The following is a 17,500-nucleotide window of genomic DNA, read 5'->3' as shown; positions in this document are numbered from 1 at the left end:
ACTATAAAAGTGAAATCTAAGTTTATGATATGTTTTTTCTTTAACTGGAAGATAAGAGTTTTCTTATGTGCCTAGCTATTGAAGAAGCTATGACTCATATCACTTCACAGAAAATTTTGAGTCACTGATATAAAACAGTGTTGGCCAATGCACTATAATCCTTTGATTTTATAACTTGGGATCCCTTTAATTGAGCTACAGTTGCTTATGTGTTTAACTGTTATTGCCAAGAGATGAATAAAACTATTCTGAGTCCTGAACCTGTTCTCCTTGAAAAGGGTAAGCGTGTGTGCCAATACAAAGTCGGATAATAGCATAATGTCAAATGTCAAATTTTCACAATGTCAGTTTATTTTATGTGAATTTATGCTTATTCTGTGATACCATGCATATAAAAATCAGGTTGATTAATGCAAAGTAAGTTAAACCAAGACCATGTTTAGCAGATTCTTAGTTTAGTCAGTTAAGGTACAGTACTTTAACTTTTCTGTTTTCACCAGTGGTCTTACTTAGCTTGTTGGGTCAATCATGAGGTTACAGAATAAAAAAGAACAAAAGAACTTCCTGAAGTAACTATAATGTTTTAAAAGCTATGTTTTAATTGAATGCTGTCATTCCTTAAAAACACAAAATGCCAAATAACAAAAAAAAGTTGTCTTAGTTTGGAAGGCTAGATGATACATACTTCAAACTTCTCTTTTAGGTTTGTAGGTGGAGAGCTGAATATCTGCTACAATGCTGTAGATCGTCATGTTGAGAATGGACGAGGAGACCAAATTGCCATTATTTATGACAGTCCTGTGACAAATACCAAAGAGAAAATAACATATAAGGAACTTCTGGAACAGGTATGTTTCAGAATAACCTTGTTAATGAGAAAGGACAATAAATATCGCGCGGTAGGTAGATACCAGAGAGGTAGACATTATCTATGTCACTAGTTTACCCCTTTTGCTGTGCTCAGTACAGATTTATAAGCTTTACTACCTCTGCCAAATTATGCTGCATCCTATAGGTTTTGAAATTTCTCTATTTCCTGTTTTTCTTCTACAGTTTAATAGTTTTTTTCCTGGTTGGTTAAATTTTTAACTTGTCTGTATTTGATTTCATATTCTTTTCCCCTAACAGATCTTAATTATCTTGGACATAGCATTAGTTAAGTCTCTTGACAGTTGCTGTGATGAGTGAAAGTACAGTTCCATAGAAATGAAATGTGTGCCTTGGCTATTGCTGCACATAATTGAGTGTAAGCCTAAATGAAATTTAACTGGGGGAACTCCAAAGGAAGCTGTGTCACCTGCCCTATGTAAGCTGTCATAAGAGGGCTGGGTGGCCCTTCTGTCTGGAAAGTTTGTGGGTTTCCACTTCCCTTTTGGCTGAAGTAGCTTACTTCTGATAAGATTGTGAATATCGAGTTCTGCATCAGCCTGTTCAGTTAACTCCGTGCTTCTCCATGGGCTCTTAGCCACCGTGGGTGTTTGCAGTGTTTGCAGCCTGTCCCATTGAAAGTTCTTGGCTCTCAGGGCTGTTGCTGGAGGTTTGCCCTCATGCTGCTACTCTTGTTCAGCTGCCTTTTTTCTTCTAGTTACATGTAACAGTTGAACTTAGCGCTGAGTGCAAAGAAATGTTGGAGTTGAGCTCGTATTCTTCCTTATTGTGTTTCAATGTGCAAGATGGATTGCCTTGTATGCAACAGACTCATGGTACTTAAGGATGTGCATGTAGTGTCTGGAGTAATGTGAATCTGTGGTTTAAAATGTGAAATGAAGTTCAGAATACAGTAATTCAGTTTGTGAGGGGTTTATTCCTCTGTTGCAAGAAAGGAGAATTAATACAGCTACAAAGAGTGATAAACCTGTTATGCATTGAACCTTTTAAGGAAAATATAGAAAACATGTACAGTAATTTCACGAATACAAGCCGCACCAATTTGACCAAAATTTTGGTGGAAACCCGGAAGTGCGGCTAATATTCCGGGGCGGCTAATCTATTAACAAAATTCTAAAAGCTGCCAACACGGAAGTGAGAGCCCGCGGCAGCCCCAAGCCAAGCTGGAGCCCGGCCGGCCCCGGCAGAGGTGGGAAAGCCTGGCAGAGGCGGGGCCAGCAGTGTGGGGGGCGGGCGGCAGAGCCTGAGCCAGCAGGGTGGGGGAGCCCGGGAGAACTGGGGCTAGCAGCGCAGGGGAGCATGGCAGAAGCAGGAAGGCCGGCGGGTGGGGCTGCCTGGCAGCGGGGGAAGCCCAGCATAATCGGGGCCAGCAGCGTGGGGGAGCCCGGCGGTGCGGGGGCCTGCAGTGCCGGCCAGGGCGAGGAAACGCGGCGGCGGTGCAGACGGGAGGGGGCGGCCGGCGAGCCTGGTGGCGGCGGCGGCAGCCCTGCCGGCGGGGCGAGCGAAAGCGGCGCTCGCGAAAGCGCCGCCGCGAGCCGCGAAAGCGCCGCCGCGAGCCGCGAACCGCGAGCCGCGAGCCGCGAAAGCGCCGCCGCGAGCCGCGAGCCGCGAGCCGCGAGCCGCGAGCCGCGAGCCGCGAACCGCGAGCCGCGAGCCGCGAGCCGCGAAAGCGCCGCCGCGAACCGCGAGGCGCGAACCGCGAGCCGCGAAAGCGCCGCCGCGAACCGCGAGCCGCGAACCGCGAGCCGCGAACCGCGAGCCGCGAGCCGCGAAAGCGCCGCCGCGAACCGCGAACCGCGAGCCGCGAAAGCGCCGCGGGGCGGGCGCGGCGCGGGGCGGGTGCGGCGCTCGCGAGGCGCGGCGCGGGGCGAGCGAAAGCGGCAGCGGGGCGGACGGCGAGCCCGGCGGCGGCAGCCCTGCCAGCCGGGCGAGCGAACGCGGCAGCGGGGCGGTGCTGACGGGAGAGGGGGGCCAGCGAGCCCGGCGGCGGCGGCAGCACCACCCGGCCAGCCCCGCCGAGCCGTGGCGCTGAGCTAGGCCACCCGGCCCCGTCGGCAACCATGAGCGGGCCGAGCCTGCCTGGCCCCGCCCCGAGCCAGTAAAGCCCGCTATGCCGCGATCCTCTTACTAATTGGCCAATTTGTGAAAGCTGCGCACGGATTCTCGCGACGAACGAAAGTGCGGCTAATATTCGGGGTGCGGCTTATCTATTGACAAAGACAGCAACATTGTCGAGGCACCGGGGGTGCGGCTTATAATCCGTGCGGCTTGTATTCGTGAAACTACTGTACTCCTTACCAGTTTTCTATTTATTTACCAAATCCAAAAAGCAACGTGACATACGATATGCTGGAGCTGGAATAGCTAGCTTTGGTGTTTTAATGAGTCAGAAGACTTTGAAAGGATCCAGCTCCTTATCTAATTTTATTTATACTAGTATATAATAAGTACAATTGCAATTTTATATATACAATTTTTGTGTCATTTGCCTTTGATAATTACAATATATACATAATAGATACGCAAATATATGCGTATATATGAAATCAGTCTATATATATGTTGCATATAACACTTGGTTTATTTTAATGCAGAAATACAACATTTTAATGTAAATTATCTTAAGTGAACTTGCTTGGTAGAAATTTCCTCTGAAACGAACTTGAAAAGTAGCCTTTTTTTCCTGCTTTTTAAGCTTGATATTGTATTAAATTTATTAAGTTTATGTCTCTTTCAGTGTATTAATTGTCTTAAGACATGGTCAATTTGTGCCAAGTGAGGAAATTTTGCTAGTTGGCATACACATCCTTTCATCTGCATGTCTTGTGACAGAGCATTGCCAAACCAAGTGCCAGAACTGGTTTAAGTTTTCTGGGAAATGTTGCAGTACTCACTTAGAAGTTCATTATAATCTTGCTGGAGGCTGAGTCCTATCTAAATACTATTTCTGAATTCTCTGCAGTTTGTTCTTAATCAAAAGCAAATAAATGTGAAAGGCAATATTTGATATTCATAACTTGTCTGTTGAAGCTTTCTGATCCCCTGTTGTACAGTAAGTTTAATTTGGTTTATCTGCTAGCTGCTGGACTCCTGAAAACGAAAGTAACAAAGAGATCTGCTGAAAATGGGAGGGATGTAGTCTGTTGTATTTTTTTCATGGATTTTGTACGTCTAGGAGAGTTTAGCTTGCGTTGAAGGATTCTTTGCTTGTGTGTCCCAGTCACTGTTCAACCAAGAATAGTTTGGAACTCCTCTTTTGAGCATTTTGAGTTGATTTGTGGTTTTGTATCCTTTAAGATGAATTCTTTTGGCATGGACCAAAACTGCTTTTGGTAACTGCTAGAGTTTACCTCAGAACTGAATGACTTAGAGACCTTAGCTGCTAATACAGCTGTAGTATTTAGTTGCTGGTTAAAAGTAAAAACATGCCCACTGGGTCCATGCATTTGATAGAAGTGCAATGTATGCTCTGGTCCAAGCTGAAAGCCTACTTGAGTTTCTTATTGTATCACTTAGTCTCAAGTGATTTTATTTGTGAAATGTCAAATATATTAAAGTGCATGAGCAGTCTTAAACTTGAAGAAAAGTGGAGAATTAGCATGTTAGTTTTTGAATGATAAAGTGCACTACACTGTATTAATGTAAATCATAAATGACAATACATTGTAACATGGCTTTTAACAGTTTCATGAATTGTCAGTAGTCGCTTTTTTGCCCTGCCTTTTTGTTTTAGAAAGAGTGATTGCTTGGATGTTTCAGGGCTACCACATCAATCTGAAGGGCAGTGTAAACCTGCTTTACAATGTTCCCCTGTCTTCCAAATAGTTGCAGATAGAGACAGTGTTTTATTGTGTAGCCCAAATGTTCTCTGTCTATCAGAAGGATGGGTCACAAGGAAAATGAAAGATACCTGTGTATTGTATTAGATTGTTCTCTTCAGTGACCTTACGGTCTTTAGGGTGGGGAAATTAAGAGCAGACAAGCGATTACTGTTTTGAACATGTGACATGTAGTTCCTGTCTGCAGTATGCTGTACGCATGTTCTGCTTTAAATACAATTTAGCTATGATAGATTTCAATAAAAATTATTTAAATATATGTAAATCTCTTCACTGTCTCCCTCCTACACCCAGGAACCAGTTACATAGCTTTTTACAGGCACTGGGAGTCTTCTATTACAAAATTACTAATTATGATCATTGCACAGTGTGTTTTTCCTTTAGCAGGCAAACATTGCCTTTGTCATAATTATTACTAATGATTTATGAAATAATGATAATGAATAATAATAATAATACTTGTCCATTGTGTTTAACTATTTTTTGCCTACTATCCAAACTTAAAGTGACTATAAAAATACTCATTAAATGTTATTTTCATTGCCTCTGGCCTTTTTGTCAACAGTCTGCTTGAGAGTCAAAAGCAGAGAAGATAATGATCAGTTTTCTTGTTTCTTTGAGAGGAGGTGGTGTTAGCTCTGTGTTTGCAGATTTTAATGTTTTCACACTAGGAAGTATAGAAAAGTAATTTACCTTTGTAAATGGAGTTGATATCTTTATTTACAATTACTTTCACTAATTATACTTAGAAGTGACTGTAAATGCAGGTGCTATGGCAATAAACGCTGTCTTTGTACATGTCTAGTCTTTGGCTTTTGTTGAGTTTTGATAGTGTATATCAGTTTTATATGATCTTGATAGATATTAATAAGTCTAGCATTAAAGATACTTTTTCTTGAAAATCAGTAATATTTCAGATAAGAGATCTTTTGCATACAAATCATATCAATACCTTAGTGTGTGTGAGTTTTTAGCTTGGTGTGGTGATGACTTTGCCTTACAAACATGTTCCTTGTGGTTGAAAATAATAGCACAGATTTATGCAATGCTTACGGAAAATGGAACTTACGCAGTATCTTTTGATGCAAGAGTGCCTGCTTGGGGCTTCTGTGTTTCTATTTTCTTAAATCCTTGGGGAGAATGTAGAAATGTGCTATTTCATTGTGAATGAGCTGTGAATTTAGTGCAAAGACAGAGCAGATGCTCCTGGAGCTTCTGGATGTTACTATCTCAGGTTACAGTAATTTCACGATTACAAGCTGCACCATTTTGACCAAAGTTTTGGTGGAAACCCAAAAGTGCGGCTAGTAAACTGGGGCGGCTAATATATTAACAAAAATGTGATATCTGCCCTTACCTGGTACCATGCTGGTCCTGTCCTGAGCAAAAATGGTTTGAAATCCATTGAATCCAACGGTTTCCCGTTGTTCCGACGATGAACCAATCAGAGAACAGCTTATTGCCTGCCTGTGGATGACGGCGTTACTGAGAGGCAGGAGGTGTTATCGGGGTGAGTTACCTCGGCGAGTTACCTCGGCAGTTTGATAAAAGTGTGTGATATTTCTCTGTACTTTTTAAAGTATTTTCAGTCTTGTGCGGCTGCGCAGCTGGCCGTGCTCGCACGGATGAGCGGTGGGGGGTGGGCTCGCGTGGAGGGGGTGCAGCTGTGCTCGCGCGGAGGAGGGGCGGCGCTGGGCTCGCGCAGAGGAGCAGCTGGCCGTGCTCGCGTGGAGGAGCGGCTGGCTGTGCCGGCGCGGAGATGTGGCTCGGCACAGAGATGCGGCTCCGCTCGGAGCTCGGCTGCTCGCACGCGTGGCTGAGCGGCTGTTTAAAGGCAACGCAGATCCACTGGGAATACTCGCAAAATGACCACATTATTGTTCGTGTCTTTTTCGGCTTGTAAATAAAACTTGCAGGGTATGCTGCCGCAGCTATTGTCTGTGTCTTTTTTCACTTGGAAATAATGTTTCCAAGGTCAGCACCTGCCAGTAAGCCCCGGTGATCCCGCGATTCTGTTACTAAATGACGACTTTGTGAAAGTGCGGCTAATAATTGAGTGCGGCTTGTGTGTTGACAAAGACATCAAAGTTGCCAACACACCAGAAATGCGGTTTATAATCGGTGTGGCTTGTAATCGTGAAATTACTGTACTTGAAGTCTGAACCTGTATTTCCACTGAAGAGAAAAACAGTGAGGTGGGAAATGGCTATGTAATAGCAATATGGGAGCAGAGGCACCAGAATGTCATTAGGCAGAGAGGTAAAACGGTAGAAAAGAGCAGTTAATACCAGTGGGCCTTTGATTTGTACAGAGTGATCCATGATCCTTCTTCACTTGGGTAGGTACATCACTGTAGCTGATTTAGTATTGGTTATTTTTACATGTCCTTACTGCATACAAAGCAGTTGATATATATTTTCAGTATTTTATGAGAGTTCTAGGACTGAATGTAGTTACTCTTTAAAAAGAGAAAGCTCCAATTTTTAAATACTATAAATGAAAGCATTTCTTTTGGAAGATGCCACATTGCCATTCCACAACAAGCAGGTTGGGACAGCTTCACAGTGCTTGTCACAGGCTCCCATGCTTACCATAATCCAACTTAATATGTGGTAAATACTAATGAAGTATTCAGTACTACTTTTGTGATTGAATGTTGTGTACTGTCAAAGTAATAAATATTTTCTCATGGTGTTACTGAGGCATTGCTGCTGATCAGTCTGTTGTATTTCTTGAGTTCCAGTCCTTTGCTGCTGTACAGAGTCTCTCAAGTTTCTGCATAGCAAAAATGAAAATCTGACAATGAGAGCAAAAATTGATTTTAAATCTAGCTATTTCCTTTGGTTCAGGGTTTAAGGTCTCTTGTCTCAGATGATGAGAAGTTTATAATACGGCAGTAAAGAAAATACTGCTACATATTGATTTGTGTTTCAAAGTAGGACAACTTATATTATGAAATGACCTGTTTACATTCAGTCTTAAGAGCTAAAATTGAGAAATATAAACTGTTACATGAATAAAAGAATGACTGGTAGACTGTCATTTAAAAATTTGCTGGACATTGCTATTGATTTTTTTTTAATGTACTAACTGCAATAATTAGTCTCCTTCCATTTTTATTTACAAAAGAAAAATATATTAGTGGGTTTTTTGCAAAAATAAAATTGTCTTAAATTTATTGAACCTTGATTACATTACATCAACTTTCTTTATCATACTGGCTTGTCTCTTTGATGTTGTGCATCTGTTGACTGTATGAAAGTTGTTTTTTTTATCGGGCAACAGCAGATCTGGAGAAACTTCAAATATGAATGTTTTGTCAGTACAGGTCTCCAAGTTAGCTGATGTCATGATCAAACATGGTGTGAAGAAAGGAGATCGTGTGGTCATCTACATGCCCATGATTCCACAGACAGTGTACTGTATGCTGGCTTGTGCAAGAATAGGAGCCATCCATAGCCTGATTTTTGGTGGATTTGCGTCTAAAGAGCTTTCGGTTCGCATTGATCATGCAAAGGTAATAAATAACCTGTTTGGAGCATTAAAACATCATTGCATTAGTTATTCCTATCAGTAGATTTCAAAAACCTGTTGTTTGGATTTTTTTCCCAGATAGGATAACATTTCTCTTTATGTGGCACACAATCTCAATTAATTTATAGCTATTGTTGCAATATGAACAAAGTACTATGTCTGTGCTGAGGTTGATACTTGTATAGCAGACACCAAGTGAGCAATTTTGGTCCCTTCTACAAAACCAGGAGTTTAACACACTCTTTATGCTCTATATGGAGTGTGCTTTCTTCTCATGTTTGTCAATCTTTTTCTATAAAGCATCTCCTTAATACTGGCTTTTGGTTCATCATTTTCATCAAGAGGAAGATTCTGCCAACCCTAAGTGATTTCATTGGCTTATCTGATGTGTAGACATATAGTTAGTACATTTTTTCAGCTATGTTGTGATTTAGAAATGGTATTCCCCAATTTATTATTCTCATTGAAACACTCCAAGCCTTATGTTGCTTACTTGCTCCCCGCTCTCCCTCCTCCTCCCTGTGGTGGGATGGAGAGGAGACTTGGAGGCCTAAAAGGTAAAGATCAGGTTGAGGTAAGAGCAATGTGCTAGAAATAGCAATGAAATAAATGAACAGTAACAGCAATAATATTCATAGCAGAGTGTACAAGTGAGGTGAATGAGTTGCACCATGCCGAGCTTGCGCTAACCCACCACACCCTCCAGAAAGGACCCATCCCCCTTTCCCACTTGTGTGTGGCTTGAGGTGGTATAGAAGGACCTCTGGGTCCTGGCCATGCCCCTCCTGGCTGTTACAAAAATTAACCCTGTCCTGGCTGGAACTAGAACAAGTTATAATTCTGCTTCATTTAATTTCTACACAAAGCAGGACAGCTATGGAAACAGTTACCCTAAATAAGTGACTGTGCAGATTACATAATTAAAGCTTTAAAAGCTTTTTTGTTCGACATAAGTTGAGCTAGTTCATAAAGCATTATGAAGTCTATGTTACTGAAATGAAAATAGTACTTGACTATTCTTAGTACTTTATATAGGCATATTAGTAGCTTGTGTACGCATTAGTTTCCAACCAGCCAGTGGAATGGCTTATTCTTGTTTTCACTAGTGAACAAGATAAAGTCTTTGTCACCTTGATCAGTCACCTGAAGCATTCAGACTCTCTGTGGGTGCTGTCTTATCATTGAATCATGTTGCTTAGAAATATAAACCAAAACAGGATTTTGTGTAGGGTTCAAGTCTCCAGGATTTGTGGAACTTTCATTTAGATTTCATTTGGATTTCATTTAGATTTCTGTGTGCAGAAGTGCTTTTCAGATGACTGAAGTTTCAGTTTTATAAATGTGTGTAACTAGAGGGTTGAATGCATTTCCCCTCCTGTCCTGGAGGTTAATAAAATGGCCAAAATGGTTTGTTGGAATGATGGAAAAAGGCTAACAACAGCTCTCTAGTTTTCCTTGTCTTGCTTCCCACTTCCCCATTTTTTAATAAGCTATAATTAGGTAAAAATAATGTAGAAGAAAAAATTATAGGCTTTAAAAATGGAGGTGGCTACAATATAAATAATCTATCATGTTTACTTTTAGAGTATTTTGCAATTATTAACTAATTAATCCCAGTGGTTATTCCCCAGGAGAAAGGGGAGAGAGCATAATAATCATAAGCCTTACTTCATTCATTAAAATGAAAAAAGAAGTTGTTTAAGTCTTCTAGCCAAGGTCACATAGCAACTCTTTTGAAGGGTTAGCTATATAATTATTAGCTGCAAACCAGGGACTAAGTCCTAATTTACATTGCCTTTTGATTTCTTTAAAAGGCAGTGTTATGGATGATTTTTTGGCCAGTCTGATGTATAATGAAAATGTGAATAAGGAGAGCTACATCCTTAATATAAATTTCAAAACATGCCCCAATTTTCAGCATGGTAAAGCTTTCATGATAGGTGAATTGCACACTCCTGACGCTACCTGTAAGTACCTGTGATAGACAGTAAAATGCTGAATAAATAAGGCAGTTGCACAATAAACTAAGCTTTTTATTAGGCTTTTATGTGAATTAGTTTAGATGCTGCAGTACCTGATGTTGCTAAAATTAATTAGAAAATGTTAAAAGATGTGCTGTGCTGGCTGTAAGATCTTGTGGAAGAAAGATGAAACTTCATACTCTGTTGGAAAGTCTGAGTGAAAGAAATAACAAGCACTTTCTAGTGACTATGAAAAGGTACACTTGGCCATCTTACCTTAATTCATCTTGAATTTTAAATAGGTCTGGGAATGCTGCAAAGTCCTGCAGCTGGTAATTTCTACTTGTGTCAGGTGTTGGCAGTTACAGGCATTCTGCAGTGAATTGCGATGAAGTGATATAGAGCACAAGAACAGGATTTTTTGGCATCTTTCCTTTTACTTGGGTCTGGGAATATGTAATTTGTAAATATCAAAGCAATAGGTAGGTTCATACAGTCATGGAACAGTTGGAAGGGACCTTTAAAGGTTGTCTAGTCCAACTTCCCTGCAATTAGCAGGACATCATCGGTTAGATCAGGTTACTCAGAGCCTTGTCAAACCTGACTTTGAATGTTCCTGGGGGAGAGCATGTATCATCTCTCTGAGCAACCTGTGCCAGTATTTCACCACCCTCATTACGAAAAATTTCATCCTTATATCTAGTTTAACTATAACCTCTTGTAGTTTAATAGCATTACCTCTTTGTCCTATTATAGCAGGCATTGCTCATGTCCAGCTTTTCATCCAGCAGTGTCCCCAAGTCCTTCTTGGCAGGGCTGCTCTAAATCCCTTTATTCCCCAGAGAGCATTGATTTTTGGGGGCACAGGTTTTTGGGGGCATTGATTTTGGCCTGGCACAGGTGTGGGACCTTGCACTTGACCCTGCTGAAGCTCATTAAGTTGTCATGGGCCTACTCCATGAGCTTGTCCATGCCCCTCTGGATGCCATCCCTTCAGGATTTTTAGCTGCATCACTTGAGGAGTATTAGAGAGTATAGAAGAATTTGTAGGAGGCGTCTTTGTAACAGAATAAAAGTGTTGTTCTTATACCAACACCTTTACTATTGGGCCTCGCTTTATCTCATTTCTCTTTGTAGTATTGTTTTTTTCGATAGCTTACTGTACTGGTTTTGCCACTACACTCACTATCTCTGTCATTTCTTCTCCAGCAGACCCTTGAACTCTCCCTGGTTTTTCTTCATACTTATTATATTTCTATCTGATCTTAGCATATAGGACTACATGGAGCCACAGAAGAGGTGGGAAATGGATGTATGAAAGCAATATGAGAGCAGAGGTGCAGGGCAAATAATGTCATTAGGCAGAAGAAAAGAGCAGTTAAAACCAGTAGTGGCCTTTGATTTGCCCAGAGTGACCCATGATGCTTCTTCACTTTGGTAGTACATCACCTTGGTTATTTTAGTATTGGTTATTTAGTTTTGGTTATTTTTAGATGTCCTTATTACATACAAAGCAGTTGATGAGCACAGGTGATTTAATTTACAAATTACTATAAAGTTAATGATAACAAGAGTCTTCCACCTTAATATTTGAATGGAGCTGTGTATCTTACATTTATTGCAGTCTAACTTCAGGGTGGTCTTCCAATGAGTTTTCAGCTTAACTGCATTGTATTGTGTCATCTTCTATTACATCAGTCCATTCCAAAAAGGGAAATCAATGAATGCTGAAAATTTAAAGCTTATCCAAAATCTTTATATTAATTACACACCAATTAGGGACCTCTTCTGAATGGCAGATTTGGACAGGAAACATTTTATGATGGCACAAGAAAACTGTTTAGTCTGTGCTTTCTCTGCTGAATTTAATTTAGCCTTAGCTGTGACATTGTGGTTTATGCCTACTTGATGAGATTTATGCTAATGCATACAATTGTAAACTAGCTTGATCAAACTGAGCGCCATATGATAAAGAAACTTCTAAAACTTCAAAACAATGGAGATTGAAGACTCATTCTTTTAGAAGTGAAATACGCTATAACACATAATTGCTTTGGTGCTACTTTTTCTCCCCAAAAAACCAAAAAATTAAAATACTGGTCTTCAGACCTAAGTCAAAATACCATGTATGCAGATTTCTTCACTTAGGAAGTCTTACATAAAAGCTGTGATTAATGTATTGACAAAAATGTGAAATCCACATATGGAATTTGATATTAGTCTAAAAAAACCCAGAACTATACAAATCTGATTTTTAGGGATTTTGCACCCTCAGTTGTTCAACCATCTCTTGAAAAACTCTAGCCTTACTTCCCTCATGTGCCTTATGACTTTAGCTTATTCTCTTCCTGTATTTCTAGCTTCCTGCTGTCTCTTGTTTGCCTTTTTTTCCTTCTTTCTTCTGTATTCTGTCCTGTGACTTTTATTGCAGGCTGTGAAAAAGCCAGCAAAGTTCTTCAACTAGTATTGAAATATGAACTTGGAAGCATTATGTAGAAGGCAAAACAGTACAGCTAACTGTTGACATTACTGCACCACTCCTCCTTAGTGGAGGAGCTAAGATGGTCAGAGGTTTCTCTCTGTGTTCATTAATATTTGTGCAACTAATAAGAAGTTAATACTGTTGATTTCTTACTCAAATGTGTTTGAAAATTGTGACGTGTCAGAAGGTATTAATGTTCTTTCAAACAAAAAGCAGATGCATGAACAGTGAGATTACGCAAGCTTGATGTACTCTAGAAAACTGATCTAAACCCCTGTGTCTAATTATGTAAAGATAAATTGTATGCATTGAATTTAATGGAAAATGTTATTAGGTTACATATCTAAAATCCATTGCAAATATGCATATTAGCTATCTCCTTTTATTTTTTTTAGCCGAAACTTATTGTAACAGCAAGTTTTGGAGTAGAACCGAAAAGGAAAGTGGAATACATATCTCTCCTAGAAGCAGCACTAGCAAGGGTACAGAGCAAACCTGATAAAGTTCTCGTTTACCAGCGACGTAATTTGGTGGGTGTACAGTTGAAGTGCCTTTGTGTTAACTTTCACGTGTTTGTGTAGTGCATGTGCCTTTACTTTTTTTGCAAGAAATATTTTACTGTATCTGTTGTAGTTTGTTATTTAAAGCTGAACATTATATTTATAAGATTTAAATACCAAATAGAACTAATGCAGTAGAAAGATTACAGAAAATTGAATATTTTAATAATGTATAAAAAAATTGAATATTACATGTTTCTTGAATGAATTCTGTTTATTCCATGTGGTTTTCTTTTGACAAATTTCTTATTTTTCAATGGGCAGGGCCATGTTCCTCTTACCAAAGGTCGTGATCTTGACTGGGAAGAAGAACTTGCAAAAGCACAGTATTCAAAATGTGTCTCCATTCCCTCAGACCATCCACTTTATATTCTCTATACATCTGGAACAACAGGTTTGCCCAAGGTAAGGGATCATCAGTAGTCTTAAGTGCCTGTGACCAGCTATTTGCAGTTCCCCTTGAAAAAATATTTAATTGAAAAGGTTGAAAATGTTTGCCAGAGCACAGTGCTATAAATGATAAGCATTCTACAAAGGGTTTAATCTCACTTATTCACATTTCCCTATTAAAGGCAGCGTCTAGGAATAAATCACATTTTTAAAATTTAAATAATACTAATATAAAGATAAGATGCATTTTCTTCAAATATTTGTACAAAATGGACTTTTGAGGACAGCAGAATATCTTTTATTATCTTCTGTATTTTAACGTTTTACATAGCATAGTGTAGTCACTTAATGACAAGACCAGTTAATATATCACTTGTGTGATAGCATTTATTGCTGACTCAGCTTGTTCATTATTTATATATTAGCTAATTTTCTTGCAGATAATGGCATTACAGATTAAATGAAATAAAGCATGTTCTGAATGCTTGTGTTACTGCACAATTCTGAGTGCATAATAACCTAAAAATAGAGATTTAGATTAAGTGAAAATTAACAAAGGTTATTCTTTGGAAATGTTTGCTTTTGAATGTAAATTAGTTTTAACTATGTATTTTTAAAGAATTGTATTTTGAAAGTGAACTCTCTTGAGTGTTTGCTTGGTACTTAAAATGTTCTTTTACAATGTGGAAGACAAACTAAATATGATATGGTGATAGTCTTACCACCACTGATTCAGACAGTCTCATACACCCTGGAGAGAAAAATTCTACTGCTAAAAAATTATTTAATGGTGTTGCCTATAAAGTTCAGAATCTCTTAGGATGTAAGGGAAAACAAACAGCAGTTTTGCTGAGAAAAATGTCTTCTACTTTTATCTTTAAAGCAACTTGTGTATCCTAAATCATACAGTTATATTGTCAAAAAACCCAAGATAAGATCCTTTGTTAAAACAGGTACTATCCCTGACTGTGTGTCAATAGAGTATCTCAGAGGTAATCGTTCTCAGAAGTTTATTTCACTGTGTTGTTTGTGCATGGAAAAATATAGACACCTTGAATCAATCACCCTTACAAGAGAGAGATTTTCAGCTAGCAGTAAGCTACAATAAGTAACTCTCAGTGAATAAGGTAACTTTTTTATTTGTCTAAGTAACTTAATTTAAATGGTCATGGAGGTAAAACTACTTGGTTATGACCTTCCTAAAAAACTTTTATTGATTTCAGAGCAGAGGCTAAGTTAGAAACTGAGTTGAACAAAGACAAGCTGCTGTCTGAAATCAGTGAAGGGCCTGTCAACCATTCTCTGCCTTAGCAATCTCCATTTTAATGAGTTAATGTATGTCTGCAGTCCCTCATTTCTTGGATGAGGCCTGAAAGTGCCTATTTCATTCTATTAAGTACATCAAGAGAATATAGCACAGACAGACAACTGCATTGTAATGTCCATGCAGTGAATATTTGTTTGACCCAGTGGATTTCATCTGAATTTTAGATCAGGACACCAGAACGTAGCTTACTTAATTCTTTCTTCTTGCTAGAAGGTGATGAAATATATATTGACCATACTAATATTGCAAAATATGTCCAAAAGTTTGCTGTTCGTGATGTTTCAGTGCTGGTTGTTGGTTTACCAAGGCACATGATGCTGTTGATAATCTCTCATTCTAGTTTTCAAATCCCTCTTTTAGCTGAAGACTGGGGTGCTATTCATTTAGCATTCATATGTTCGCTTCAGGCTAGATAGTAAACTTTAAAGAGTATGCATTGGTTTAAGCCAATTTTCTGTCATCTTTAGAAAGAGTCAGGGCAGAAAGGGACATTTCAGGGAGTAATTCACCCCACTTTTTTCGGGAATCATCTACTTTGCAGGTGCAAAGATGATACAGATAGAGTAGGCAATGAGTTTAAATTATGCCTAGCATTTAAATGGTACAGTTTCAGTGAGGTAATTACAGTAATTTCACAATTACAAGCTGCACCTGATTATAAGCCGCACTTCCGGGTTTGGACCAAAATTTTAGTCAAAATGGTGCAGCTTATAATAGTGAAATTATTCTCTTATTTTTTGTTAGCATATATTGACTGAGTATTTTTATATCCAACTTTTATGAGATAATTTTAGCTTTGTTAGTTATCTTCTGAATGTTTGTTTTATTGTATGTTTGGTTTCTGTTTTCCAATATTACTTCTTTAGTGGAAGTTAGTACGTTCTTGTTGGAATAGATAATTTTTAAGTGAGAAGTATTGGAGTTGGACAACTTTAATTCCATTGCTGCTAAAACCTTAACATTTAATTGAAGACAGCAATATGATTGTATTCTTCAAATCTTAATCTTAAGTACTTAAATACTCAAATTTTCTCATTTAGGGTGTTGTGAGACCAACTGGAGGCTATGCAGTTATGCTTAACTGGACCATGTCAGCTGTATATGGCCTCAAACCCGGTGAGGTAATTCTATTTAAATGTTGTGTAAACGTTCATGAATGCCTCTTGTAACTCCTAACTATAATTTTGTTTATATCTCATTTTAGGTATGGTGGGCAGCTTCTGATTTAGGCTGGGTTGTTGGTCATTCCTACATTTGCTATGGACCTCTCCTTCATGGTAATACTACAGTTTTGTATGAGGTATGATCCAGTCTAAAAAACCCCCCTTGGAAATGACAGCATCTCCTCCAACTGATGATCCAGATGATCCTATTTATGCCTGTCTATTCTTCATGCCACAGATACTTAAATTGTGTGTGTATCTTCAGTGTTTATACTCCCCCATCTATTGCTGTGATTTTTAAGGAAAACTTACTTCACTGTCCTTCAAGCTTGTCTACTTTTTTTGTGAAGGGTAATAGTAGCGTAAGAAACTCTGAAATGACAGAACTAGAAAGAGCAGATGGTGGAGTGTACCTGTGTTATTGATTAGACTACCTTTATTTTGGAATAAGGAGAGGGTGTTGTGTTTTGTATATCTTGTGATGAAAAATACTTACTGGATCTTAGATGCAATTGAGAGCTGTATGCTTGGAACCAGAACTTCTGCTTAGGAGACTTGTCTCTTCTTTCCTCTCTACCATTCAAGGAAGCTTAGCCCAAGACTCAGATGACATTAGGGCTTAGTCCTTTCCTTCAGGGGATGAAACCTATCAGAGTGCAGAGGAGACTAGTCCAGTTAGAGTGGCCTGCAACATCCTTACTTTGCTGCTCAAAAAAGTAATCATTCTGCCTTACATTGTTATTTTTTCAGAATTTATTGATGATTTTACTGAATAAGAAAGAGCAAAAATTTCACCCAGAAGCAGAAATGCACTTTTATAGACTCAAATATTGTATTAACTTATTAAATTACTGTAGTCTAATTAATGTTTAAGTGCCTAATGGATGTTAATTAGATTCTTCATGCTAAGGGGATTAACATTCAACACCACCACAATAGTTAAGCAGAAGAGGAAAGCAGTGTAAGAAAATTGCCAAGTGCTTTCAGATAATAAAAAGTTTTATAGTGACTGTTTTTCAACACTGATGACGTGTTAGGCTGCATTAAAATTGTTGCATGAATTGTCAGAAGTTAGTGCATTAGCATCAATGTGATTATTGTCGTCGTAAAGGTACCTCTGAGTTTGAACTGTTGTAAAACAAAGGGAGTAAAAATCCTACTTTTTTATCAGTGAACGTAAAGGAAAATTAGAGTTAATATCAGGTTGGCCTACGTATCTGCTTTGTGATTTTTGCTCTTGGTGAGATCATTATTAATCAGAAATAGTACATTTCCCATTTTTCTTCTCCAAGATGTCACTAATCAAGGCTTCAGACAGTTTTAATGAGATCAGTGTCGTCTTTCTGAGGGTTAATA

At 39.0% G+C, this 17,500-nt stretch overlaps 1 protein-coding gene across 1 annotated transcript in view; it reads left to right on the top strand.

The window, feature by feature from the left end:
- ACSS3 (acyl-CoA synthetase short chain family member 3) overlaps positions 1–17,500 on the top strand; it is a 71,900-nt gene that overhangs the window by 6,672 nt on the left and 47,728 nt on the right. The window contains exons 2-7 of the mRNA XM_033058454.1: positions 704–848; positions 8,056–8,244; positions 13,100–13,234; positions 13,529–13,669; positions 16,022–16,102; positions 16,186–16,281. Of these exons, the coding sequence (XP_032914345.1) occupies positions 704–848; positions 8,056–8,244; positions 13,100–13,234; positions 13,529–13,669; positions 16,022–16,102; positions 16,186–16,281 (787 nt within the window). The remainder of the gene's footprint in view (positions 1–703; positions 849–8,055; positions 8,245–13,099; positions 13,235–13,528; positions 13,670–16,021; positions 16,103–16,185; positions 16,282–17,500) is intronic.

Source organism: Catharus ustulatus, chromosome 4, assembly GCF_009819885.2.
Source record: "Catharus ustulatus isolate bCatUst1 chromosome 4, bCatUst1.pri.v2, whole genome shotgun sequence".
NCBI classification, from domain to species: Eukaryota; Metazoa; Chordata; class Aves; order Passeriformes; family Turdidae; genus Catharus; species Catharus ustulatus.
This window is presented reverse-complemented; position numbering and strand designations above follow the sequence as displayed.